The 26,754-nt window shown below is 44.8% G+C and overlaps 2 protein-coding genes across 5 annotated transcripts; both read left to right on the forward strand.

The window, feature by feature from the left end:
• The first annotated feature begins 5 nt into the window (after window positions 1–5).
• PSMC6 (proteasome 26S subunit, ATPase 6) lies at window positions 6–9,978 on the forward strand. The gene is made up of 14 exons (XM_064422851.1): window positions 6–174; window positions 970–1,049; window positions 1,251–1,290; window positions 1,625–1,677; window positions 3,483–3,550; window positions 3,932–4,046; window positions 4,565–4,652; window positions 5,028–5,089; window positions 5,170–5,293; window positions 5,418–5,479; window positions 6,443–6,563; window positions 6,653–6,733; window positions 8,883–8,954; window positions 9,482–9,978. Exons 1-14 carry the CDS (start codon window positions 90–92, stop codon window positions 9,598–9,600), a joined length of 1,170 nt encoding a protein of 389 aa, XP_064278921.1. The 5' UTR covers window positions 6–89; the 3' UTR covers window positions 9,601–9,978.
• A 1,802-nt stretch (window positions 9,979–11,780) lies between these two features.
• STYX (serine/threonine/tyrosine interacting protein) lies at window positions 11,781–26,578 on the forward strand. 4 transcript variants are annotated; one of them, XM_064422855.1, is made up of 11 exons: window positions 11,781–11,857; window positions 20,870–20,902; window positions 21,720–21,773; window positions 22,779–22,876; window positions 23,253–23,313; window positions 24,043–24,079; window positions 24,571–24,610; window positions 24,696–24,746; window positions 25,218–25,290; window positions 25,774–25,867; window positions 26,048–26,578. In XM_064422855.1, the coding sequence occupies exons 2-11, from the start codon at window positions 20,885–20,887 to the stop codon at window positions 26,119–26,121; spliced, it is 600 nt and encodes a 199-aa protein (XP_064278925.1). In that variant the 5' UTR covers window positions 11,781–11,857; window positions 20,870–20,884; the 3' UTR covers window positions 26,122–26,578. The 4 variants fall into 4 exon arrangements, with proteins under 4 accessions (XP_064278925.1, XP_064278922.1, XP_064278923.1 ...); XM_064422853.1 differs by lacking the exon at window positions 11,781–11,857 and adding an exon at window positions 12,339–12,629; XM_064422854.1 differs by lacking the exon at window positions 11,781–11,857 and adding an exon at window positions 19,017–20,432.
• Window positions 26,579–26,754: the final 176 nt, after the last annotated feature.

Here is a 26,754-nt window from a genome sequence, read left to right on the forward strand (position 1 = left end):
CGCGGCGGCAGGGGGCGCCGCGCGGCGCCGAGGGCCGGCGCGCCGCCACGGCCCTTCCCGGCATTCCCTATGAGCGGCGGCTGCTCGTCATGGCGGACCCCAGGGACAAGGCGCTGCAGGACTACCGCAAGAAGCTGCTGGAGCACAAGGAGATCGACGGCCGCCTCAAGGAGTGTGAGCGCGGGCACGGCGGGCCGTGAGGGCGTGGCGGGTGGGCGTCCCGCGGAGCCCCGAGAGGGAGCGCGGCGGCCGCGGCGCTGCCCGCGCTTCGTCACGGGCCTGGCCGGGCCCCGGGCGGACGGGGCCGGGCGCTGCCAGCGCCGCCGCTGGGTCCCGCTGCCCTCGGGAGAGCCCCGGAGGGTCACAGAACCGGGGGGCATTTAGGTTTGAGAAGATCTCTGGGGTCAGCGAGACCAACCTGTGGCTCTCATCATCTTGTCAATGGACCAGAGCGCTGAGTGCCATGTCCAGTCGTTCCTTGGGTGCCTCCGGGGATGGAGACTCCACCGTCCTTCTTGGCAGCCCTTCCCCAATGACTGACCACCCTTTCCGTGAAGAAATTTTCCCTACTATCCAATTTCAACTTACCGTGGCCCAGCCTGAGGCCATTCCCTCGCCTCCTGGCAGGAGCTGTGCAGAGCCACAAGGTCCCCCTGAGCCTCCTTTTCTCCAGGCTGAGCCCCTTCCCAGCTCCCTCAGGAATTCTCCAGCCCCTTCTCAGCTCCCTCAGGAATTCTCCAGCCCCTTCCCAGCTCCCTCAGGGATTCTCCAGCCCCTTCCCAGCTCCCTCAGCCTCTCCTGGAGCTCCAGACCCTTCCCAGCTCCATTCCCTTCTCCACATTAGCTCAAGGGTCCTTACTGTTCTCCCAGTCTCACTCTACCTGCAGCTTTGCTGCTGGAAAAAGGGTCTGGTCCTGGGCTCTTGTGGGTTGAAGGTTACCAAAATCCTGTGTGTCTCTCCTCTTGCAGTAAGGGAGCAGCTGAAAGAGCTCACCAAGCAGTATGAGAAGTCAGAAAATGATCTCAAGGCCCTGCAGAGCGTTGGGCAGGTACGTGAGGGGAATGAGGTGTTGGCAGCCCGTGCTGCCTGGTGAGGTAACCTTTACATCCATTTTCAGCATCAGGAAAGAGGGAACAGTGCAGGTGAAGCCAACAGGGACGTGGGCAGCAGGAGCTGGTGGGCTGCAGGGTGTCTGAGTCCTGCAGTGTTAGTTTCCCTTGAGGCTGATGCTGCATTTCCTCTTTTGCAGATTGTTGGCGAGGTTCTTAAACAGCTGACAGAGGAGAAGTGTGAGTACACTGAACTGTTGTATTCCCTGAGATTGTGAAAATCATGGAGCCATGGGATGGTCTGGGTTGGAAGAGACTTTAAATCCCATCTCATTCCAACCTCCCACCATCCCAGGCTGCTCCAAGCCCTGTCCAGCGTGGAACACTTCCAGGGATGGGGCAGCCACAAAATAAAAAGCTTTTAAAGTTTAAATCTTGTTAAAGTGATGGAGAAGTAAAGAATTAAAGTGCTGGTGATCAGATTATTGGCAAGAAACATTCTGGTGAATTCAAAATCACAGCTCAGAGGGTGAATTGAGTAAATTTGGGTTTTTCTCCCATTTTCTTTCTGCAGTCATTGTGAAGGCTACAAATGGACCGAGATACGTGGTTGGCTGTCGCCGTCAGGTAATTACCTCTGTGAATATTCATTTAAAATTTGCTTTCTGGGGAATATTAGCATTGCTTTTCATCCACTGGGTCCTTAGTGGAGTTGTTTTTTCTCCTTTAATGTGCACAGCACTATTTTACCCTGGTACCTGCTCCCCTCTCCCTTTGTATTGGTAGCAGTGTAACTTCCTGGTGGAGACAAAATAATCCACAGCATTCTGTATGTGTTTTATGATTTTTACTGAGTCAAAACTCTGCCCTTCTGCCTGATTTTGGACTCTCTGAAAATTAATTATTATGAAAGTTGATTGTGTAATTTCACCATTGCTGTGCTGTGACTGTTGCTGTCACACTGCTGAGTTTAAATTTAATGTTATTTCACTTCGTAGCATAATCATGGAATGGTTTGGGTTGGAAAACACCTTAAAGCCCATCCTGTTCCACCCCTGCCATGGCAGGGACACCTTCCACTGTCCCAGGGTGCTCCAAGCCCTGTCCAACCTGGCCTTAAAATCTTCCAGGGATCCAGGGGCACCCTGTGCCAGGACCTGCCCACCCTCCCAGCCAGGAATTCCTTCCCAAAATCCCATCTAACCTGCTCTCTGTCTGTCTAAAGCCATTATCTTCATCCATATCTTTATTTTTTTCCTCTTTCTGGAGAGAAACTGATGTTCATTGCAGACTTTTGGGACATAAGTAAACTCAGTTCCCCTATGGGGCGTGTGAGGTAATCTTGATGTTCTGTGTTGAAACAGAGCTGAAGCCTAAGGGATGGATTGTCCTTGGATGAACCAGCACTTTGCAGTTTATTCTTCACTAAAAACACTCTTTTATCTTAAAAGAGCCTTGACTTGCTACCAGAGGCTCAAAAAGAAAAAAAAAAAACAAAACAAAAAAAGCCCTGATTGTTTTCAAAATGTCAAAATATCAAAGACAAAGAATTTCTCCTGGACTAGAAGGATGAGTTTTTGATCAAAGCACTCCTGGCTGAGCAGCTGCTGCTCAGGAGGGAGCAGAGCAAGGCTGTTTAAGTGGGAGCAAAATTACTTCCCTATCTCAAGTGCATTAGCTCAGAAGGTCAAGTGGTTTCTCTTTGTTTTCTTCTCACTGCAGAATAACTTCAGTCTGTTGGGCATAGTTGAATCTGAGAGAATTCCCAGCTGTTATAAAGTTCTTTGGATAAGGAAGCTGGAAAGAGGCCTTAGTAGTGACTAAGGAGGGGGACAGCTTGATCCTAAACCCTTCCAGGGGTCAAGAACCCACGTGGAAGGGACCTTATAAATCCCCCAGCAGGGACAATGGGAAACTTCCAGCAATCCTGGAAAAGGACTGTCAAAATCCTCTTTTAACTCCAGCAAAATTTAGTAGGGTGTACTGGAATGTGTTTAAAAATCCCATAAAAATGGAATAAGCAGACAAAAACTGCTGAGGCAGGAGAGGAGGCATCCAAGGTGAAAGAGTAATGATTGAACAGCTGACTTCAAAGAGGGGAAGTAATGACACAGGAAAATGTTGAACTTTTTGTGAGGGTTGCTTGGTTATTCTGAAACAGCTGTTTCTGTCTGGAGCAGAGGGGAGGATTCGACCCCACTGATGCAGTCAGATTGACAGCAGTAAAATTAAAAATTAATGATGGACTAGAAAATAGTCTTTGTTTTAAACGAGGTGGAGGTGAGTTAATGAGTGCTTGGTGTGTCACTCTGTAGCCTTGTTTTTTCTTTTGTGTGATGGAGCAAGCAGTGCAAACTCCAGTGAACATTTTGGCTAAAGTCAGGGTTTGTGTTGGAGCGGGGTTCTAACAGAATTCCTTTTTTTGGGACTAGCTGGACAAGAGTAAGCTGAAGCCAGGGACGAGAGTTGCTCTGGACATGACCACTCTGACTATTATGAGGTAGGATTCTGCCCTTCTTATCATAAAAAGGGGGAAAACATTACACAAAGAATTGAATATTCACTTTTGCAATATTTTGTAAACATTTTCTGCAAAGCAATCCTTAAGTAAGGACAGTTATTTGAGGGAAGACTTGTGTGTCTGTTTTATATGATTTGAAAAGAAATTGGTTGTTCTTTAGAAAAATAATGACAGTATTTTCAGTCATGTTTTAAAACTTTAAAAGGTTTGCTGAGTTTGGGATTTTTTCTGTTTTTTTAGCATGTGAGGTGGGAAGAGAAGCAATAATCTTTATATTGCTGTACAATTTATGGGAATAACTATGAATTCATAAATGTGTCTGCACCATACAGATATCTCCTCTTAACTCTTGTTTTGCAGGTACCTGCCCAGGGAAGTGGATCCACTGGTTTATAACATGTCTCATGAAGACCCAGGAGATGTTTCCTACTCTGAGATCGGAGGCTTGTCGGAGCAGATCCGAGAGTTACGGGAGGTACCCAGTGCCCCAAACCCCCATCCCATCCTCATCCATGCTCTCAGAGAAGCTTTGCAGGCCAAAACCACCTTTTTGATGTGTCCTCCACCACCATGGGGCTGTCCAGGGATCATCTCAGATCCATTTGAAGTGCTTGGACTGGGATTAAAATGAAGATGATCCTTTAGAGAAGAGGGTTTAAAGGATCCAGGACCCTTTAGGCTGTGGGGGTGCCTTGAAGTTCAAGTGGCAGGGCCAGCAAAGCAGACTGAATTTTGCTCAAAAACTACCAGGGTTGCTCTGGGGAATGGAGTTAGGACAGTGATTTGAGCAAAGAGCATTGAGAAGAAGCAGCAATTGCAGAGCTGAGGCAGGGAAGTGAAAGTCCATAGAATCTCCCATATTTTCTTATTAAACAGTTTCTCACACAAAAATGCTGCCAATAAATAGTGCAGCTAGGTGAAAAACAGGCTGGCATGTGCATCATTAACTGTTTTAAAACTCAGAGGCTCAGGTTGCTCTCTGTCCCTTCACAGGTCATTGAACTGCCACTGACAAACCCAGAATTATTCCAGCGTGTGGGAATTATCCCTCCAAAAGGCTGCCTGCTCTACGGCCCCCCTGGTGAGTCTCAGCAAAGGGCAACAAGTGTTTGGTGGTTGCTTTCAGACTGTGGCAAGAAGTTGTTTTGCCTTCTTTCCCTTTTTATTTTTTCCTTTCTTTTTTCTTTTTCATTTTTCTATTTTCTTCTCTTTTTTTTCTCTCTCCTCTCTCCCTCCTCTCTCTCCTCTCTCTCTCTCTTCTCTTTCTCCTCTCATCTCTGATTTTTCCTTTCCCTTTTCCCCCCCTTTTTTTCCTTTTCATTTTTTTTTCTTTTCCTTTCTCTTTTTTCTCCCTCTTCCTTTCCCTTTTTTCCCTTTCCCTTTTTTTCCCCTCCTAACTCTCTGGCAGTCAGTGTTGAGTCAGTAACTAAACAGCTCCAATCTCCTGTCTGTCCAGGCACAGGAAAAACCCTTTTGGCCAGAGCAGTTGCCAGCCAGCTGGATTGCAACTTCCTCAAGGTGTGTAATGGCACTGCCCCCACACCCAGGGGTCTGTTTGCTCTCCAGTCTCCTCAGACACATCCTCTGTCCTTCCCAAGGTGGTGTCCAGTTCCATAGTGGACAAATACATCGGCGAGAGCGCTCGGCTGATCCGAGAGATGTTCAATTATGCCAGAGATCATCAGCCCTGCATCATCTTCATGGATGAGATCGATGCTATTGGTAAGGCTCCTGGCCTGGGGGGTGGCTGGGCTCTCCTTGTGAGGCTGGAGTCAGCTGTAAAGCCAATTCCCCCGTTTGAAAGGCAAAAATCAAGCAGCAGAACTGATGGGTTTGTGTGCTGCAGGTGGGCGCCGCTTTTCTGAAGGCACATCAGCTGACAGAGAAATTCAGAGGACTCTGATGGAGGTGAGTGTCCAATCCTGACTGGCCTGAACAGCCACAGTAAATAATAGTACAGGTGTGAATTATTACCTGGGATCTTGCTTTGCAGAACCTTTTCTGGGTTAATAAACTAGAAGTGAACTAAGAGCTGCTTTTACAAAAGGCAGCTGCACATTCTGGTAACTCAGCCATGAGTTCAAAGTGGAGACTAATTGATTCTTTTTTAATGCTGAAATGATTTGAGATATTTTCTTTTGCTTACTGCTGCTCCCTGCATCTTTGAAGGTTTTCAGAACCCCCCTTTCTGTCCCTTTAGTCCCAAAGACAATCTATAACATTTTTGGACTATTGCAATTGGATTTTCAAAGCTAGGAGGAGCACTTGTATTTCTTTGTTTCTATATTCATTGCTTTGATAAACTGGGTTGTGTGAAGAGAATATTAAAACCACTGGTGACAATTAGGAATTCTGAAGCTAATGGGAACCTTCCTTAGCCTGTGTTTGCAAACAGTTTGCCTGGTTGAAAAGAATGTGTCTGCCTTCCATAGAGAATTAAATCACTGTGATCAAAGAGCAAGTGCTTTGAGTGTTCACAATGAAATGCCTTCCTGTGTGTGGATTAGTATTCCAGAGGCTGTTCTTCAAGTCTAATTGGAATGTCCTGGCCTTGGTGCTCTACAATCCAAATGTGTCAGGCAGCCATTGGCTCCTTCAGTCCTTGCAGTATTTTCTTTGCCTCATTGTTTTAGTTGAGTGTTTCACGTTTGAGCTCAGCTTTGTTCAGTGTAATTTTCTGTGTCCAAAGCATTTTCAATGTCTCTTGAGCTCTTCATTGCTTGGGATGGAATGCTCAGGGAGCTCAAGGCCTTGTAAGGTTTATTTTTTCCTTCAGAGCTTTTCATCTTGGTGAGGAATACTTAGGCACGAAAACAAATCAGACTGGGAGGATTTGGGGTTGTTTACAACCAAAGTTCTGTTCCCTGTTAGTTGTTGAATCAGATGGATGGATTTGACACTCTGCACAGAGTTAAAATGATCATGGCTACCAACAGACCTGACACCCTGGATCCTGCCCTGCTGCGGCCCGGAAGGCTGGATAGAAAAATCCGTGAGTTTCTGCTTCCCAGTGGCTGCAGGGAGGATGTAATCCCTGGGAATTGTGGGGTTTGCTTTGATTGAAGCTGTAATTCTTTCTAGATATCGATCTACCAAATGAACAAGCCAGATTAGATATTCTGAAGATTCATGCAGGTCCTATCACTAAGCATGGTGAGATAGGTAAGTAGAAGTTCCCTGGATGTCATTCCTGCTGCTGTTTGCAGGGATGGGAAGAGGGTGAGTTGTTACAGTGATTCTGGCTGTATTCCCACCTTTACACTGCCCACACAACTTCCCCTCTTGGAATTCTGCTTGTTTTATTTTTAAATGCATCCTGATTAAACTGTTGTTAAGTTTGAAAAGGAAAACTGGATGTAAGCCCTTGGAGCCCAGCTGGAAACTGGAAAATCAACAAGGTTCTCATCAGGCAGTTTCCTGTTTCTTATGGAATGGCTTAGTGCAAGTAAAGACTGTTTTCATTCACCCCTCAATGAAAGAAATAATGCTAATGAAGAAGTCTGAAAGCAACAATCTTTAAAAATCAGGGAGAAACCTTGGAGTTTGGGGATGGTATAAGCAAAACTGTTGTCTGGTAGTGGTGTGGATCATTCTCTCAGGAGTGTAAGGAGAGAATAATAGGATGAAATGGGGAAGGTTTATTTAAGGACTGTGCTACTCTGAGCTGCCCAGTCCTGCTTTCACAGTGACTCCTCCCAGCCTTCCTGGAGGAAGCTGGGGCTGGGCTTTGCCTTTAAAGCAGCGCTGGCTGCCTGGGAGGGCAGCAGGGGCCACCCCCACCCCTGTGTGCTGAGAGCAGCGATTCCTGCAGCCCCTGGAGCTGAGCCCAGCCACCATCTGGCTGCATCAACAGCTGCAGCTGCAGCTCAGGGACAGCAGGAGGGAGCTGGGGGAGGGCCAGGGCTGGGCACTGCTTTTCTTAGCAGCACTGTTGGCTTAAAGCTGCACGTGGCTGCAGGCTAGGAGAGAGAAGGAGCTCCAAAGCAAATTGTGAGCCTGAGGTAAAGTTCTTGGAGAGAAAATTCTTACAAGGCATGGAGGGACAGCACGAGGGGGAATGGCTTCCCACTGCCAGGGGGCAGGGAGAGATGGGATGTTGGGAGGAAACTCTTCCCTGTGAGGACAGCGAGGCCCTGGCTCAGTTTTCCCAGAGAAGCTGTGGCTGCTCCTGCATCCCTGGAAGTGTTCCAGGCCAGGTTGGGTGAGGCTTGGAGAAAAGTGAAAAGTCCCCCTGGCCATGGCAGGGATTGGAATGAGATGGTTTTGAAGGTCTCTTCCAACCCAAACCATTGTGGGATTCTGGAATTCTCCTTCATCCTGTTCTCGTGCCTTTGGCACTGCAGTGGAGTCATTCCTTCTGCTGTTCAGCAGAGGTGTCAGGTCTTGCTAAATCCTGCATGTGATGTGGAAAGACTGTGATGCTCAGCTTTGATACTGCAAAAGGAAGGCCTGAATTTAGCAGCAGGGTGAGGTGGAAATTGGATTGAAATCCAAAGATAAGGATTTGCTCAGGTTCCAGCATGAGATTCTCCTGCTTCAGCCCTGGTGTCTGCTGAAAACCCTAAACTCACAAACCTTGCACTGTTCAACCTTGTTCATTCCCCTCACTTACATTTTTTTACTTTCAAATTATGAAAATAATTTTTTATGTGACAGTGTACTACATGGAATTAAAATACAGTTGAAGAACTCATCTTTAGGAGCTTTTGGATTCTTGAGATAAAAACATTCAATTAAAATGTTTTCAATTTTATACAGAAGGGAAACAGAAAAGTTTTCCAGGGAGTTAATAATTTTAATAAGCAGCCTTGCAAAAATCAGAACTTGCTGGAGACTCAACAGTGGTTTCAAAATTGATTTCCACTGAATTATAACCATGGCCACTCTTTTAGTAAATAGATGTGCATAAAACATCAGGCTTAATATATTAGGAACTAAGTGCCTTTAGTAGATGGAGTGTTGGAAGTGGAAAGGGACTGAGTTATGACCACTTGGAGAGAAGTTTTCTGGGCTTTTACAGCATTTAATGATAAGAACATTGCCTTGATGGAGCTTTTGCACTTCATGTTGATTCTTGTAACCACAAGTTGGTAACTTTGGGATTTAATTATATAACATGAGCTCTTGGCTGCCACACATTTCTGTTTTAATGGAAGGGCTGATACAGCTGCTGATTCCAGTTAATTTATCAGCCCAATGGGCAGCTCTGTTTGCACTGAAATCCAAGTTTGGTAGCTGGATGTGTATTTTACTGGCATTCCTGAGGGGAAGGCTGATTTATTCCTAATGGGTGCTGGTGTTTTATGAACAGATTATGAAGCAATCGTGAAGCTTTCAGATGGCTTCAACGGAGCAGACTTGAGAAACGTCTGTACTGAAGCAGGTAATTCCCTAACTCTTCATTTGGATGTGCTAAATCTTGGATAATGCTGAATCTTGGAGCTGTTCCTCTGTGGATTAAACCCAGGAGCTCAGAAGTGTTCTGCTGGAACAGAACATTGAACTGATCTGAGCCAGCCACTTGTTGGTTGATCATGATGTGTCCCACTGTCTCATTAGAACCAGAAACAGGGATTGAACCCATTTTCCTCCTTTTTGGAGAAAATTCAGGGCTCTTGGTGCCCATGTGCCTGCAGAGTTGATGCTATTTTATGCTTTTTTCACATGAAAATTTGTGCACTTGGGGTTTGCCTGCACGGGCAGGCTGAGTAACACAGTAAATGCACACTCAGAGTTTAAACAAGTTTTCTTTTTAGTACTCCCTTAGTTCAGAAAGGCGAATTCCCTCCTCTTCCCAACATCCAAAACATGGGAAGGTCATGTAGATAGTATAACCTGGATCAGTTTTCATTTGAATTTGGGTGAAACTTCACATTCTGTCTCTTCACACTGTTAAATCCTCCCTCCCAGGGATGTTTGCGATCCGTGCTGATCATGACTTCGTAGTTCAGGAAGATTTCATGAAAGCTGTCAGGAAAGTGGCTGATTCCAAGAAGCTGGAGTCCAAGCTTGACTACAAACCTGTGTAAATTAACCATAGAATTTGTGATTGATTGTACACATCCTACTGTGTTAATGCATAAAAAAAGGAGAGAAATAATGTACCTCTTGATTATCATTGTAAGGTGTTTGTGTAGCATGTAGCTAGTAATTTTGGGAATGCTAGTTGCAAGTTGGCTACAGGAGTGTGTTTTCTGTACAATTCTGAAATGCAATGTTCCTTACAGCCCAGGCTCAGTAAAAATGTGTGGAGATGTGTTGTTCTCTTAGCAATTATGGTGGGAATTTATAAACGTGCCTGAAGGGATTCACAAACAGAAGAAAGTCAGTTCATTTCTTGACTTTTTGTATATCAGTAAATCTCCTTTCCCCAAACAGTTTATGAATAAAACCTGTTTAAATCTGTTTATCCTGGTAGATTTTGTGTGTAGCTCTCACAGAGAGGTGAATTTTGTGTCTTCTGAGTTGGAGGAGCAACTTTTCTCTGGTGTAAGGATTGCAGTCCTGAGCCTGCTGTACCAAACAGAGGCAGCCTAACCCTCGGAGAGAGAAGGGACTGGTGGGGTCTGGAAGGAATTTTCCCTAATATCCAATTTAAATCTCCTCTGACCCAGCCTGAGGCCGTTCCCTCTGCTCCTGTCCCTGTTCCCTGGAGCACAGCCCGACCCCCCGGCTGTCCCCTCCTGGCAGGAGCTGTGCAGAGCCACAAGGGCCCCTGAGCCTCCTTTGCTCCAGGCTCAGCCCCTTCCCAGCTCCCTCAGGAATTCTCCAGCCCCTTCCCAGCTCCCTCAGCCTCTCCTGGAGCTCCAGACCCTTCCCAGCTCCATTCCCTGCCCTGGACACTCTCCAGCCCCTCAGTGTTTCCTTTCCAGAGGGGCAGAGCTGTCCCCAGGCTGGAGGTGCCTCAGGGGACAGGCAGTGCCCTGCTCCTGTGGCCACACCGTGCCTGCTACAAGCCAGGTGTCCTTGGCCTCTTTGCCCACCTGGGCTCCCTCATTTGCTGCTGAATTCTGGAAATAGGATTTACCTGAGCTGGTGTTTATTTACTGCAAGAAATAAACAAGGTGGTGGTGGTTTTAAGGGCATCTGCTTTACTTTTATTTTTATTTTCCAAGCAGACCCACAGACCCACTGCACTGTGCAGCTCACCTGAATGTTGGGCTGGAGCAGCAATGCACTAAATTGCACTTCTGGCTACTTCTAATTATCCTAATTGGATTATTCTGGGCCTGCTCAGCTGACAGACAAGTACATTAGATTAGCTCTTGACTTCCCAGGAAACACACCGCATCTCCCTGGCAATTTTAACAGCTGTAGTTTTATTTCCTTTCCCATCACAGATCAGACAGATGGTGTGTAAGATGTAGAACAGTTAGGACAGGACAGGCAACAATATTTCCCTGTTTATATGGCTGTTACAGACCTTTCTCCTGTTGTGGCTGTGTCAGGAGTGTAAAGATGCAAATCTCAGGTTTAGTTTTAGCACCCTTTTGAGTGCAGCTCGTACAGCCCATGTGCCTGGAACAATGAGAACATGAAATCAAAGTCCATTTCTGAGCAGAACAGTGGTGTAAACAGCAAGCTGAGCCTCTGGCTGAGGGAATGGTTGCTGAAATATGATTGTTGAAGGTTTATCAAAGTTTTATTTAGTAAAAAGAGCAGAAAGGTGCACTAGAAATAAAAATTGAGATTCTAAAATTCTGGTATTTCCAAAAGGACACTTCCAGTTTTATTTAAGCAACCAACCCATTGAGTTTGCTTACTTTGACTAAGCTTCCCTCAGAAATTCCACTGACACAGTGGAGAATTTTGGTTCACCGAAAAGCAAACGAGTGAAAAACTGCAGCTTAAAGTGAAATCTCATAGATTAATAAAATGGTTTGGGTTGGAAGGGAGCTTAATGACCATCCCATTCCACCCCCTGCCATGACCCAGGGACACCTCCCACCATCCCAGGTGGCTCCAAGTCCCATCCAGCCTGGCCTTGGGCACTGCCAGGGATCCAGGGGCAGCCACAGCTGCTCCGGGCACCCTGTGCCAGGGCCTGCCCACCCTCACAGCCAGGAATTCCTTCCCAATCCCCCACCCATCCCTGCCCTCTGGCAGTGGGAGCCATTCCCTGGGTCCTGTCCCTCCATGCCTTGTCCAAGTCCCTCTCCAGCTCTCCTGGAGTTTAGAACACAGGACCTCAAAGAGCAGAAAAACAGGTTCTTGTCCCAACACTGAGGTGTCTGAGGACATCATTCACACGAAGAGGAGCAGACTGGAGATCCCAGAGTCATTCAGGTAGGGAAAGACCTCTGGGATCATCCAGTCCCATCTGTGACCGATCCCCAGCCCAGAGCACCGAGGCCACTGAGGCGTTCCTCGAACACTTCCAGGAATGGGGACTCCAAACTCCCTGGGCCATCCAGAGATGACCCTCCTGGCGCTGCCAGCTAAAACGTGAGGGCGATGGAGCCAAGATGGGAGCGGGCGTGCGAGGAGAAGGAGCCCTCGGCAGTGTCGGGCACGGCGTTAATGGCCGAGCCACGGCGTGAGGCGCTCCGAGCGGGCCCTGGCCACCGCTAACAGGCAAAGCGCCCATTACTGAAACTTTGGGGTGAATCACCCCGAATTTAGGGCTGGCGAGCAGGTTCACTAAACCAACCGCGGCAGCAGCTGCCCGTGAGGGGAGGGCGGAGCGCTGAGGGCGGAGCGGGGCGGAGCGGGGCGGGGGCCGGGGGAGCGGGGCCCGGGGGCGGGCGGGAGGCCGGGAGGAGGAGGAGGAAGAGGAGGGGGCGGAGGAAGAGGTGGGAAGAGGAGGAGGAGGAGGAGGGAAGAAGAGGCGGCAGCAGCAGCAGCAGCAGCATGGCGGCCGGGCGCGAGCGGCTGAGCGCGCCGCCGCCGCCTCCTCCTCCGCCGCCTCCATCTCCTGCAGCTCCCGAGCCGGAGCCCGCGGCCCCGCTGCCCAAATAGCCGCCCTGCCCCGGGTCCTGCCCCGCCCGGACAGCGCCCGGCCATGGAGCTCGCCAAACCGGCCTTCCCCGCGCTGCCGCAGGCCAAAGAGGACTCTGAGGTGAGCGGGAGCTCCGGTCCCGGCCCCCCGCACACGCCCGGCCCGCGGCCCCGCCGGGGCTTCCCCTCACGGCCCCGCGGTGCCTCCCGCGCCCCGGCCCGCGGCATTCCCTGAGGGCTCCGTCGCAGGCCGCGGGTCCGTGTCCCGCCCTGCGACCCCCGACCGCGTCCCTCCTGCCCTGGTCGCTGCCGGGCTCTGCTCCCTCCGTCGCCCTCCGGCATCTCCGCTGCACGGTGCTCCGGCCTGGAAGCCTCTCACTATCCAGGTTGCTCCGTGCCCTGTCCAGCATGGCCTTGAGCGCTTCCAGGAGTGGGGCAGCCGCAGCTTCTCTGGGCAGTCTCGTCACCCTCACGCTCAGGGAACTGAGTCCCTCTGCTTCATCTCCTTCGGCTTTTGCCCACCCGCAGCTGCCCCCGCTCCTTTTTGCGCCCCTTTTCTGCTCTGCCCGAGCCCATCGGGGCGGTGTTTGCGCAGCCCCGGAGCCGGGAGCTCTGTGCGGCCGAGGACAGGTGGCCATGTGCGCTGCGCGGTGTCCGATTTCTGAACTTGGCTGAACTCCCCGCCGCCGATTTGTTTCTGTGTGTCACAAACGTCCCCGAGTGTCCCCTTCGGTGGCCTCGGATATTTAATGCGAAATGTCACAGCCTGCGTGAGGGAAGCCGAGAGTGTCTGAGCTCTCCAGACGTCTGTCGATTGTCATGTATTTCTAAACATCAGCATTTATTTCTGTTTGGACAGCGTTGCTCAATGCTGTTAAGGTGGTAAATTACCTGAAATATGGGAGTGACTCTTTTTGTTGTCAGGATTTGATACTCCCCATCACTTCAGAGCTCTGGAGGTGTTACAAGTCATTTAGTTGTTCTCACAAAGTTGTAATCACTTTGTATCTCAACACAAATCATCTGCCACCCTGTGAGGTTTATAATTTGTTTGCTTTTAAATATCTTTTCTTTCTGGAGAAATCGTGTTATCCACAGTTTTGTTAACGAAATCAGCCCGGGTGGCTTTTCATCTAAAATGGCTAAAGAGGAATGCAGGGTTAAAATAAAAATGAAACCAGAGCTCAGTGCCAGTCTAACAACTCTCAACTGATGAAAACTGAGATTGTAATACAGTGTCTTTCAGAGTAGCTTTTACTTTTGTCTTTTTTCATGGGCTGTCTGTAAATAATATAATTTGTAGTGTGTTAGAACTTCACATAGTGGGGATTTTCAAGAACTGGTTCTAAAAAGGTAAGAATTTCTTTTCAGTATGCTGCATTTGTGTCTGACTTGATCTAAATGCAGGATCATGTCAACAAATTCTGAGCTCTGATGGAAGATAATAAATAGTTGGAGTATGTGGGGGAAGCAGGAAAGTGAAAGCCAGTGGTGAGTGTCAGAGTTCTTGTGGAGGTAACTTGTTAAAAGCAAAGTGAGGGGGACTTAAGCCCAGTCCTTAAGACAGTGCTTTGGAAAAGCAAACTGAGGAAACTAAAATCATCCTGCCCACAAAATGCAGTTTTTCCTGGAAAGCAGAAGATGCTCTTGTGCACTGCAGCGAGGAGGCTCTTTGCTGAGCAGCAGTCCCTAATAGTTTGGGAAGTTGGTGCTGGATGGTTCAATGCTGGCTTGGCAGGTTTGCTTTCAAGATACTGGGGAGGGGAGGAGGGAGAGCTTGGGGAATCCCTGGCTGGCTTCCTGCTGCCCAAAAGTGCAGCTTTGTCACTTTAACTCGCTCCAAGTGCCACCCCCAGCTCCCTTCTCCGAGCTGACACTTGGAACCATGCCACAGCTTTAATAATCATGATAATAATTAAAAACAAAGCCAAACCAGGTTGGCTGCACAGCATCCCATTCCTCCCTGGCACAAGGAGGAGTGTTGAGGGGAGAGAGCAGCCTGGCCTGACTGGGGCAGGCTGCAGGGATGGGCTCTGATAAATGGGTCACTTTTCCAGCCTGGATGTTGTTTGCCCTGTCCCTAATCCATAGTGTGGTGGTTGGGATTGCTGGATTTCTAAACCTCTTGGCTCTTGATGCTTCTGGGAGCTTGGGAAACGCCAGAAAACCTGGAACTCATCATTCTGGCAAAGCTTTTCTGAGAATGCCTGTGAACTGTGTGTTCTTTTGCAGTCTGGTGGTGGGGAATATCTCAGTTTTATGAGTAATAGTGATTATATGTGATGTGGAACCATTTCTAAGCTTAGATTTTTATTCTTATTTTTCTAAAATCAGCACACTTTCCGAGGTCAGGTCTCAAACTTTCTTAAATTTTAGGAGTTCTGTGTTACATGTTTATACTGGGAGGAAAAAATATGGCTAAAAATCCATTAAAAAGGGTCAGGTTAATAACAATTAGTACATGTTGGCTTATTAGTACTTCTGGAAAGAAGGTCAATAAGGACTGCAATAATTGAAGGAATTTAATAGAAATTATTTTCCCATTAAATTTTAAACAAAAAAAAGACTAGGATATATTATATATATATATAATGAGAACACAGCAACAATTACCAGTTTATTTCTTTGTTAAAACATATTTGCCTGCAATCAGGCTGAGCCAACCAAGTATTCATGATGTACTTAGATTGTTTTTTTTTTTTTTTTTTTAAGGACTCTCCATGGGTTTTGTAATTAAATTAGCAGCCTATTGACTAAGCAGACATATTTGCCTTTTTATTATGCATAAAGGCTGAGTTCTTTTTAGCACATGGGGTTTTTCTAAAAAAGAAATTTACATTTTTGACAGCTATATTTAGTCTGAAATGCTAATGTATTTCTGACTGCTTTTTTTAGCTATGAAGTGATGCAGCCCATCTAAAGGTGGAACAAATCTATTAAACTTTTTTAACTCTCACTTTTGATAGGCAACACAAATAAACCCCTTAAAACACAGCTTTTCCCCTCCTCTGCAGACTCTTTAAAATAAGTAGGAAGCCTGTGTCATTAGAATTATTTTACCTGCCCACATAATAGAGCCCAAAAAATGGAGAACAAATGCTGTGTTGTGCTGGGAGATGTAAATCAGGTGACAGATTTTGATCACAGCTCAGTGGGATACTATCAGACTGCTTTGCATAAATCAGTGCTCTGTGGCAGCTGGAGCTGAGCACTCTCAGTCCTGATTAATTTATTAATTTGTGCCTCCCATCCAGGGGAGGCTGGTGGGATCCACACAGTGGAGCACTTAGTAGAACTGGGGAGTTAAGGCATGTTTGGGCTGTTTTAGCTAAATGAGGATTGTCTCAGCATAGCCCAAGTCATGAATTTAAAAAGGAGGGTCATGAAAAAGGCCATTCCTGCAGCATTATGAACAATTCTGATCATCTGTGTGAGTGTGGCACTCCAGGCACTTGGCTTTGTGCTTCCTGTCAGCTGAAGGATTCTGCCTCCACTGCTTCATTTCCAGTTTTGTTGGAAAAGAAATGTATGAGAGAAGTTTTTAGCAGTGCTGCTGATGGTGTTTAATGAGGTGCCTTTAGGACCAGTGTTAGGGAATGGGACAAAAAGGAATTTTTTGTTCCTACTTTTCCTTTAGTTTCACCTTTTATCCTTTTCTGTGGCTTGTGTTTCTCTCTGCTAAAATAACATTTCTTTCTCTGTTCTCCTTCATTCCCTCCTCCATGTTCTCTGTCATTCCCACCTGCTTTTATTCCTCTTTTCCACCTTCCTGCTTCTGTATTCCTTTGTATTTTCAATAGCAAAAATGTCTCTGGTGGAGCCTTCCCACTGTCTGGGTGCTCCTGACAAACACACAGAATTCCCAGTAAATCTGCTTCCATCCCTGCTGAGCGTGGTGGCCTTGGGCTGGAGCAGCTGTGCAAGGGTGGCAGTGTCACCTCCCCCTTTCTGCTGCCCCTTCCTCCAGCCCTCAGCCACTTTTGGGATAGCAGCACTGTCCAAAAATTCCTCGAGCTCTTCTCATGGCAGTGCCATGCTCACATCTTCAGGGAATTAAAGGATTTGGTTTAATTTTGTGTATTTTACAGATTTGCACCAGGATTTCTACCTGGGGAAAAAAAAAATATATATATATATATATAATTGAGCCTGCACTGGTCAGGTAGTTGCACTAAATGTTGTAGGTTCCTTCCAACTGAAATAATTCTATGTGTATAAAACCCCCACGTTTTCAATAGAACTGTCCAAGGACACAAAGCATGACTGAAACTGAAGACACAACCTTTCACTTCATTCCTGTTTGTAGCTAATTTTGAGGCTCTTAAGTACCACGTTTCACGGTGATAGATGTGACAGGTTTCAGTGATACTCAAATATTTCCCTTGAATGTTCTTCCAGTACCTCATTTAGTTTGTCTCTTTTCTTATTAAAAAAATGGGAAGTGATTGTGCTCTGCTTTATTATTTCGAGATTTCTTCTGCAGTTGTTCCATTTTACAAATACTGATTTAGATTTTTGTGCAAGTATTTGGCAAAGAGGGATGTTACCATTGCTGTGTTAGGCTGTGTAAAATAACGTGTAAAAAGCTTTCGAACCCAAGGTGTGATCTCATTTGTGAGTGTGTGAGTGACTCTTAAAGCTGCCTGGGAGTGGACGCCTTTGTGTCGAGGTCATTGTTGTGGGATCAGGATGTTTCTTTTATCCAGCCCCGATCCACGCTGCGGCCCGGGCAGGGGGATGCTGCTGCTGCAGTCCTGCCCTCCCTAACACGGGCTGTAATTTGAATTTCCTGTGCAGGGTTAGAGGAAAGCCAGGAGTTCAGAGCCGATGCAGGAGCTGCAGCAGGGAGAGCCCCCGGTGCTGCTGTAACAGTTTCTGCTGCTCGGCTTCACAACTCGGGGAGAACCTTGTAGCAGCTTGGAGTGTTACAGGGAAACCGCTTCAGGCAGGATTCTCACTGCCCTGGGGTTCTGAGGTGCACAGTCCATCGTGCAGGAGCCCTGCTGGGATGGGTTGTGATGGGGAGAGGAAAATCAACAACGCAAAAACTGCCTGGGAGTTGGGAAAGGCTTGGACACCTGGAGAGGTCAGGGAGGATTTCCAAAGGATTTCCAAAGGGATGATCTGGGAAGCAGGAGGAGTCATTGCAGGGGGTGGGTGATGCTGAGCAGGTGAAAAGCAGCAGTGAAAATCGAGAAGAGACTTCCTGAGCCCATCTCCTCTAACTAACGATTGCATTTCTTTTCCTGGTGGTTTTTGCAGCGTTTCTGAGAGCTTCTCCCTTCACCTGGGCCAGCCTGTGGTTTGCAGGCTCTGCTAATTCCAAGGCAGCAGGAGCTGAACCATCCCAACTGGGCTTGCTTTTCAGCCCGAGCTGAGCTTTGACAAAAGCTGCACCTTTTATGTGTGGAGATCAGATGGGTCTGCAGGCTTCAGCTGTCAGTGAGGGACCAGTTAAGCTCTGTCACGTGCATCCATTTCATGCATTCCTTCTGCAGAGGCAGATGCAGGTTGCCTGTTGTGTTTAAAAAACACCCTCTTTGCTTTGGTACAGAACCTCAATGCCAGGGCTGGTAAACTCATTTAAAAATAATAATAGAAATGTTTTAGATTAAGTCCTAGCCAAGGGCACTGTTACAAAAAAACCCCTCCACTTCACTTTTTGCCATTAAACTGTTCTAAGAAGGAACAGGTTGTGACAAAATATGGACAAAATAACCCAAACCTTTGGCATATATTGGATACCAAGAGGCTCTTTGTAGTGTGGACAAAGTTTACCTGTTAATTCATAGCTTCCATTTATTTCAGCTGGAGATTGGATGGGGAAGGGAGGGCTTTGGAATGTGCTTTATTCCCCCTTCTCCTGCATGTTTGAGGAGATCTGGCAGAGGGGAGTGGCTCGTTTTTAAAACTTTGAAATTCTAGGGATTCTTTTTTTCCACTCCATCTCTCTGGTGTCTTGCAAGTATTGATGAGTGAGGCTTCCAGTGAGTTGTCACTTGTTGTGGAGAACCTCCCAAACCCCTGGCAGCAAGGAATGCTGTTCTTCCCTCCACCTCTGGCATCGCCCTTTGTTTTCTTAGCAAAATTCTTGCATTTGATCTGATCAAAAGAGAAGCTTTCAGTTGTTTTTTGTCTGCTTGGTGCTTCAGACAGTGTGGAAAACCTGGCTGGTGAATGAATTCCTTAGAATGGAACCTGTGCTTGGCTTCAGTCTCCATTAATAGATTGGGTTTTTTACATAACTTTGCATAACATTTGAATAATCTGGCATTGTTGGTTTTGAAAGCCTTGAAGGGCTGTCAGCAGTCACCAAAATCATTCTTTCAGTAGTTTGTGCACTTGTCTCAGATTAAATGTTTTCCTTAAACATTGTCTTTCAGAGTTATTTTGCAGACTAAATCCCATTGGAAGCTGTATCTTTTTTTGCCTCTTGGAGGGCACTAAAGACCAATGTCTGGGGCCTGTAGTGATTTTTTTTTTTTCTTGTTCAGAACATCTGTGCTGTCTCTTGGGATTTGGTTCCCTTTGGACTTGCATTGCTCAATTCTTACCTATTTATTTTGCACAGTTTACAGCTGTTGGGGCTAAAAATTTCCTGCCTCTGATGCATTTGAAAAGAATATTTCCAATATTCTTGTTGTTAAGCCAAAATAGTGATGAATTTGTGTTTTCACTGTGCTCCAGATTAAGATTTCTAAATTCCACAAACAGAGTAATAAACCTACTAAAGTGCTTGTATATTCCTGGAGTGCAACTGAAGCTTTTCAGCGTTTATTGGTTTTAGACTGGGACAGAGCTGGGGTTTTCTGGCCTTTTGAGGGGTGAACCATGCTTTTGTGTACGGAGCAGGCCAGCAGGCTTGTGCTGAACCCTCTCAGGTCCCCTTCAAAGGATACAGTTCTGTAAATATCATCCTTCTGTCACAGCATTTCTCCTTCCTACTTCCAGGAGTTTATTATTCCAGCTGGAACATGCAGAAGTCATTTAGCTACTTGTGTGTCTTCAGCAAAGCCCATTTCAGTGCATTTTATTTCCCTGTTTGTGCTGCCACTTTAGGTGACATCCAAAGGATTTTCTGGAGTGGCTTAATGTTTGTTTGCTTGCTTTTCCAGAATAACTTTACTGATACTAAAATCCTTCTTAATTCCATGACCAAGAGCTGGAAAATCCTCCCTGTGCACTGTGGGGGTGTCTGAGGGAAGCACAGGATTTGTATTGTGTCGGTGAAAAGAGGTTTAATGTGAATTTAAAGTGTAGGTGCTCAGGTGAACAGTGCTGCAATCTAGGGGATCCTCCCTGCTGTAATCCAGACGTCACTTCCCAGCTGGAATATTTGATGTTTAACTTCCCCATACTTCTGAGGACATCAGACCATAGGGGAAGTTTTTTTCTTAGCTCCTGGTCTGTGTGTGTGACTCAAACAACAGAGTTACGTAAATAAATGTATGCAGCCTGTTGGATATGTTTGACTATTCCCTTTTTTTTTTTTTTACCTCCAGATGGTAACTGGGATCTCAGCTCCAACTCCTTCATGTGTGAGGGTCAAGGAATGAGTAAGAGCCTGTTAATAGAGGCCAGTGGGAGTTGTAGGGAAGGGAAGACAGGAATAGTCTCTGCCTGAGCAGTTCCTGCTCAGCTGTGGCAGAGCTGCAGAGTGGAGCAGAGGATGGAAATGTTGATGCTGGTGTTTGCTCTGGTCAGCTGGGAATGGGAGCTGAGCCCTCCCAGTCTGGGCTCTGGGGAGGGGGAAAATGAGCAGCAGGATCCTGGGCAGGAGTGGTTTATTTACTGTGTGAGGAGTAAATAAAACTCCTCACCGTTTACTCTGGGGTGGAGACTCACTAAGGGCTTGCTGTGGTCACGGAGAGCACAAATTTCTGGAATTGCTGGAGCTGAATCCTGAATATTCAGAGTGGATGAGGTGAGGCAGTGTGGATTTTCAGGGAGTCACCTGCTCTGCTTGTTATCTTCTGTTGTTTCAGTGGCTGCAGGAATGCATCAGCCAGAGGAATTCCTTTGCTTCCCCGACCAGTACAGAATGTTCTAAAGCTTTTTTCCTTTCTCTTTCTTCCCCTCCTCACTTCAGAGGGAAGTTTCTCAGCAGAAAGCTGAGGTGTAGATAAGCTGATAAGGATCTTTTCCAGCCTTAAGGATTTTTTGTAGAATACTTGAGGTTTCTTCACATGAACTTTCCAAATAGTGTTCCTTGCACTTGGGTGGTGCTGGCATCCATGTGGAAAGGTAGCAGGGAGCTTGTACAGAACTTGTGATTATTTTCTACAAAATGCATGCCCACACCTCTGCCTGAATGTTTTTCTCTGTTGTATATGTAATTATTTTAATTTTTTTTTTTTTTAGGATTGGACCTATCCCATGAGGAGAGAGATGCAGGTAGGACACTTTTATTTCCTGTTTTGAGGCAAAACCCATGGAGCATTTAGTGAGGAGAAAAAAGAGCTGGTATCAAAATCAGTCCTTACCTGTAAAGTGTCAGGCAGCACCATGGGAGACAGAATTAATTAGTTAATTAAGGTGAGGATTTGCCAGCTTGGAATACAGGTGTGTTTGCATCTCTGTGGTGCAGGTACTAAACCAGAAATCCCCAAATATTACATTTTTGTCTTTCTGAATGTCTTTAGATGATTACAAAAAGTGTATCAGAGGTTTGCCTTCTACCTTAGCCTTGGAAGTGTTCTCCAGTGGGATGGACAATTAAAATTTTCCTACCATGGTGTCAATCCAACTTTTGCACAAGACAAGATCTACACACCTGCATGTCTTCATTGGTGGGGAGATAAATGGTTAAAAACTGATATTTTCCCACTGCTAGGCCAATGCTTGAGGAACTTCCATGTGTTTATTTCTTTTCATGAGAGCAATTTGGAATTAATTACAGGACAGGATAATGAACCAAGTTAAGATTTCCCTTCCCTTGATCTGGGGCTGGGTGAGATGCAGGAATCAAGCTGGAACTTAGTTCAAATCAAGGACTTTGTTCCTGGTCCAGAACAAGATATCCAGCACCAAGATCATGTTTCTTTTATCCTGCCAAACCTTTTTTTTTTTTGCTTGTCCTGCTATAAATGACATTGATTACACATTTCAGGAATATGTAAATTATTTGTGTCCATGTTCTGAGGTGAGTGGAATGTGTTATTTCAAATCATCTGGAGCTGATATTAAATGTCTGTTCTTCTCCTGCCCCTAGGAAATCTTACCTGGGTTATTTTTAGGCCCATATTCTTCAGCTATGAAAAGCAAGGTATGATTTTCAGAATATTCTCTCACAGGGAAGCTTTGCTGTGGTGATTTGATTTGTTACTGTGGAGATCTGCTCTGTGTATCTATAGAGGTGTAAATTTGGTTGCAGTTCTGAACTGGAATGTGAAAAATGCCAAAGTGGAAGGAATATGTGGTGCATTTGTGGGATGGTTTGAGCTATTGGTATTAAAATTGAGTCTTAAATATGATTTTTCTTAGAGAATTTAAGCTATTTGAGACTTTAGCAATTCCTGTTTCCTTTGCTGAAGACCTGTCAGAACTGGGAACTCACACACAGACATTAAAACAAGGAAAATTAAATTACAATAAAGTCAAGCACTGCTGAGGCACAGCTTGGCTCTACAAATTTACCTCATGGTTTAAATGATCTTCTTTTCATGGTCTGGTTCCAGCAAGAATCCAGTGCTGGCTGCAAATTCCTCCCTCGTGTAGGGACTTGAAATTTCAGGCAGAGTGAAAGGTGGGGAGAGACAAACAACTTCATTGAATGCCTTCCTGTTTTGTCATTTTATCTTTTGCAAAAACAACAATTTTACACTCTGAATTCTAGAAAACCAGCTCAGATTTTCCTTGGTATAGCCTTATTTTGTATCTAAGTACAGCTTTTCTTTTTATTTCTATTTATATATAGAATATATATAAATAGTATAATAATAAATATTATTATAAAGAGAATATATATAAATAGTATAATATGTATAATATAGTAATATAATATGGTAATAGAAATTATAAATAGAATCTATAATAATATAATATAATAATATATTATTATAAATAGAATATATTAAAATAGTATAATATATATGATATAGTAATATATATTATACATATTATTTATATATATTCTATATATGATATAGTAATATATATTACTAGTCTATTTATTACAGCTTGTCTTTATATTCTTAATAATAATATTTCTTTATCTATTACTGTCTAATAGATGAATCTGTAATTAAAGTTATTTTTTCTTTCTCCACAGCTACCTATACTGCAGAAACATGGAATAACCCATGTAATATGCATACGGCAGAACATTGAAGCAAATTTTATTAAACCAAACTTCCAGCAGTTATTTAGGTGAGAAATGACCAAGATTCCTTTGTGTGTGTTCTTTCCAAATATTTTCACGTTGTCAGAATTATTTGAAAAATGTGCTGAGGTGCAGAAAGACTTGAAATGCAAGCCATGAATTTTATTCATCCTGAAGGAGTCTGCAGATTAGAATTATCCATAGTTTGCAGTAACTGTTTTCAGTTCTCAGTGATTTCTGAGAGGGGAAATCTGTCAGGGGGTGTTGGAGGAGATCCCCCACTCCTTCCTCACAAGGTTCTGGATGGAATTTCTGGAGTTCAGAGCAGGAATTAAAGCCAGGGGGTTGTGCTGGTTCCTCCTGCTCTGCAGGGGTTGGAGCAGCTCTGTGGGGCTGTGAACTCACAGGAAATTTTCATTGCAGGTATTTAGTCTTGGATATTGCAGATAATCCAGTGGAGAATATAATCCGATTTTTCCCTATGGTGAGTAGATGGGTGGGGAAGGGAAATCCCCAGGAGTTTTCTGAGCTAACAAATGCCAGTTTCACATTTGGGATACTCAGCCTCGGGCACCTGGAAGTGCTGCCAGCTCCTGACTTTGTTATCGACACTTTAATAAGTGTAATTAACTCATTTTTACAGTTATGGAAACAGGTGGAGTTGCAAGAGCTGCTTCTTGTGATGGTATCAAAAGAAAAAGAAATAAAAATTAAAAAAGACTGGCCTCAAAACAGAGAGATTTGCTCATGGGGGAATTCTGGGGCCCTTGACCTGGGGGCAACTTTTATTTGAGCCAAGAATATTTACATTTCTTGTATCAAATTCAAAATAATAGTGAAGTTTTTCAGTGTCTTAAAACATATTTGCTGCAGAGGAATTAAAAAGTAACTTCCAAATTAATCAATGCCCATTGTTGGAACATATACCCTAGTTTTGAGCTGTGGGTTTTTATTTTAGTCCAGTTTGCAACTGAACAAAAGGATTTTGTTCCTTCTTCCACCAAAAACCCAAAAGTGCCTTCACTGGTTTTGCACTGACAATTTCAGGAATAGTTTAAAGTACAAAAGAAATACAAATGTCCAGTTGAAGTGGGGTTTAAGTCTGCATAAAGGTGCATTATTTTCACTGATATAAGAATTATACCAAATTTAGGTGTTACTACTACTTGCACTTACAAGACTCAAACTTTCAGATTTTATTTTTTCTTTTCAGACTAAAGAATTTATTGATGGAAGTTTACAAAGTGGAGGTAAAATTATATTAACTTTCCCCTCATAAAACTAACTTAGGGGTATGGATTAGAGGCTCTTAAATAAGAGCTTTTCTTAAATTTGGGGGGTTTATTATGCTTGATTTGAACTCTTAGACAAATTCAGAGCAAAGTGTTCTTTCCTTTTGCCTCTGACGGGAAAATCAGCCTCTGGGATTTGGGTTTTTTTCACTTGAAACTCAGCTGAGTTCTGTGCATGAGGTTTTCTTGTCCCCTCTCAAGTGCAGGACCTGAAATCTGCCTTGTGGCCATTCTGTCACTCAGAATCCTCACAGGAGCAGCAATCCCACTTCAGTATCCCATAGGAGGAGTGCACTTAGAAATTCAGGCTGAAGGAAGACAACTCCTGGGGTTTTTTGGGTGTGCCTTGCTGCTGCCTGGTTCTCCATAACAAGGGAAAACCACATTTCAAAGAATTTTATTCAGTTTATACAAATATGGTTAATTTGGGGTTTTTTTTTCCTTCTTAGGAAAAGTTCTTGTCCATGGGAATGCAGGGATTTCTAGAAGGTAGGAAATTATCCACCCTGATATTAATATTTTTAAGCAATTGAAAGATATTTTACTAATTTTTGTTTTTGTTTTTTTTTTTCAGTGCTGCCTTAGTTATTGCATACATAATGGAAACATTTGGGGTGAAGTACAGGTAAGAAGAGCTATTCAGGTTTTGATTCAGGTGGTGTGAGTGAATAATGATTTTGGAGGGAACAGAAACTGTTGTGTTTTCACTCAGTCTCAGTGCCTTACCTGAGACTTCACCAGGAGCTGATTATTCCATTTTCCTTCACTGTAAAAGTTGAGTTTACACCCTTTTTTTAAAGAATCAGGCACCTGCTGCTCAGGGAATGAGGGCACCAGCCTCCATCCATGGGTAAAAGCTTGGGAGAGCCCCAGGGGCTGTTCTGAGCCTGTGCTGGACAGCAAAGTGAGCTGAGCACTGGGGTGGGCAAACAGAATTGTACAGCTGCTGCTTCCTGCTTTGGCCAAGCCATTTCAGTAAAAACCAGTTCTGGGGAGGGTTGAGAGGTTCTGTAGTGCTGAAAAACTGATAATCTGAAGGGAAGCTCAAACCACAGAGACTTTTATGTATTTTTCACTGAAGTGTTTTCTTTTTAAGGGATGCATTTACTTATGTCCAAGAAAGAAGATTCTGTATTAATCCTAATGCTGGATTTGTCCATCAACTTCAGGTGACTTTTTTTTTAAAATTCCTGATCATAACTGAAAAGCCATTTAATGAATCATCTTCCTGCCAAACAGATATTTACACAAATATGCTTCAAGGAAATGTCAGGAGCTGGAGGAAAGCTTGGGAGGAAGATGAGTGGGCACCTCAGCTCCTTAGAGTTAAGCTTTGGACATAGCACATCCAGGAATGGAGGAGAAATAAAAATCCTGGTTTGTGCAGTGATTAAGAGGCTCTGAAATGTTTTGGTTGGTGCTGAAGGAGCTGCAAAAGAAATGTGGGTTGGTCCTTAAAGCCATTTCTTTAGTCATCCTTGAACTTTTCCTCTGACTTCCTGATGGTTTTTGTCATTCATGTCAAAGCAACAAAGAACTCTCCTCCTCCCAAATCTGTGCCTGAATATGAGATGCTCCCTGAATTGGCCCTGCTCCTCCTTACAAATCTTCATGCCACAGTAATTCCAATCCACATTTTTGGATCTTTCCAGGAATATGAAGCCATCTATCTAGCAAAATTAACCATCCAGATGATGTCACCTCTGCAGCTGGAGAGATCCCTCTCAGTCCCACCTGGCAGCACAGGTGAGAAGCTTCTCCTGCTGGGTGGGCGTGAGGGGATTTCTCAAACCTTCAGCAGCAGAACCCCAAGCTCTTGGGAAGGGCTTTTGTGCAAGGATATTTAAACACTGAGTTTAAACTTAAGTGTGAAGTGTTTAAATATCCTGGTGTGCCATGGCTGAAGTTCCCTCTTGCCTCCTGCAGGAAGTTTGAAGAGGATGCACGAGGAGGATGAAGATCTTGGCACCATGCAGGTGGCAGCAGCACAGAATGGCTGATGGCCGAGGACAAGCACTGGTTGTAGTGAGAATTCCTGCCAAGAAAGGTGAAGAAAACTAGGGAAAAAGAAAACCACACAAAAACCAGAAGGAGAATTAATGCAAAACAATGAACACACATAGCTTCTTTTCAATTACATGTTGCTTTTCAGATGTAAATCTGCCTCTGCAACACACTAAGCATCATTTTTAAGATGTTGGACTTCTTGAATGAATAGATGGCACTGATTGTTTCACTCCTTTTTTACACTTTACAGTTTTATTCTAAACCAAGATTTTTGGACTTGCAAAGAGGTATTATTGCAATAATGCACTTTTCATACTTGAAATTTCTTTATTTGTATGATATAAAGTTATTACTTTAAACAAAATGCAAGCGGGGGGGGATTTGTTTATAAAGTTATTTGTGTAATTTATAACAAGAGACTTTAGTAAAGAAAAAGTTTGCTAAAACTCACCTTGTTCTCAGTATGTATTATAGCAGAAATGTGCTTTAGGAACATCGTTCAACTTGAATTAACCTCTATCTAGAGCATCTCAAACTGGTTTTCAAGGAGTGGTTGCTGTTCCAAGGCAATAGTGGCAGCATTTGAGGTAAAAATTGGTTTTGTCTTTGAAAACTGAGGCCCAGGG

This window comes from Passer domesticus, chromosome 6, assembly GCF_036417665.1.
Source record: "Passer domesticus isolate bPasDom1 chromosome 6, bPasDom1.hap1, whole genome shotgun sequence".
Lineage (NCBI taxonomy): Eukaryota > Metazoa > Chordata > Aves > Passeriformes > Passeridae > Passer > Passer domesticus.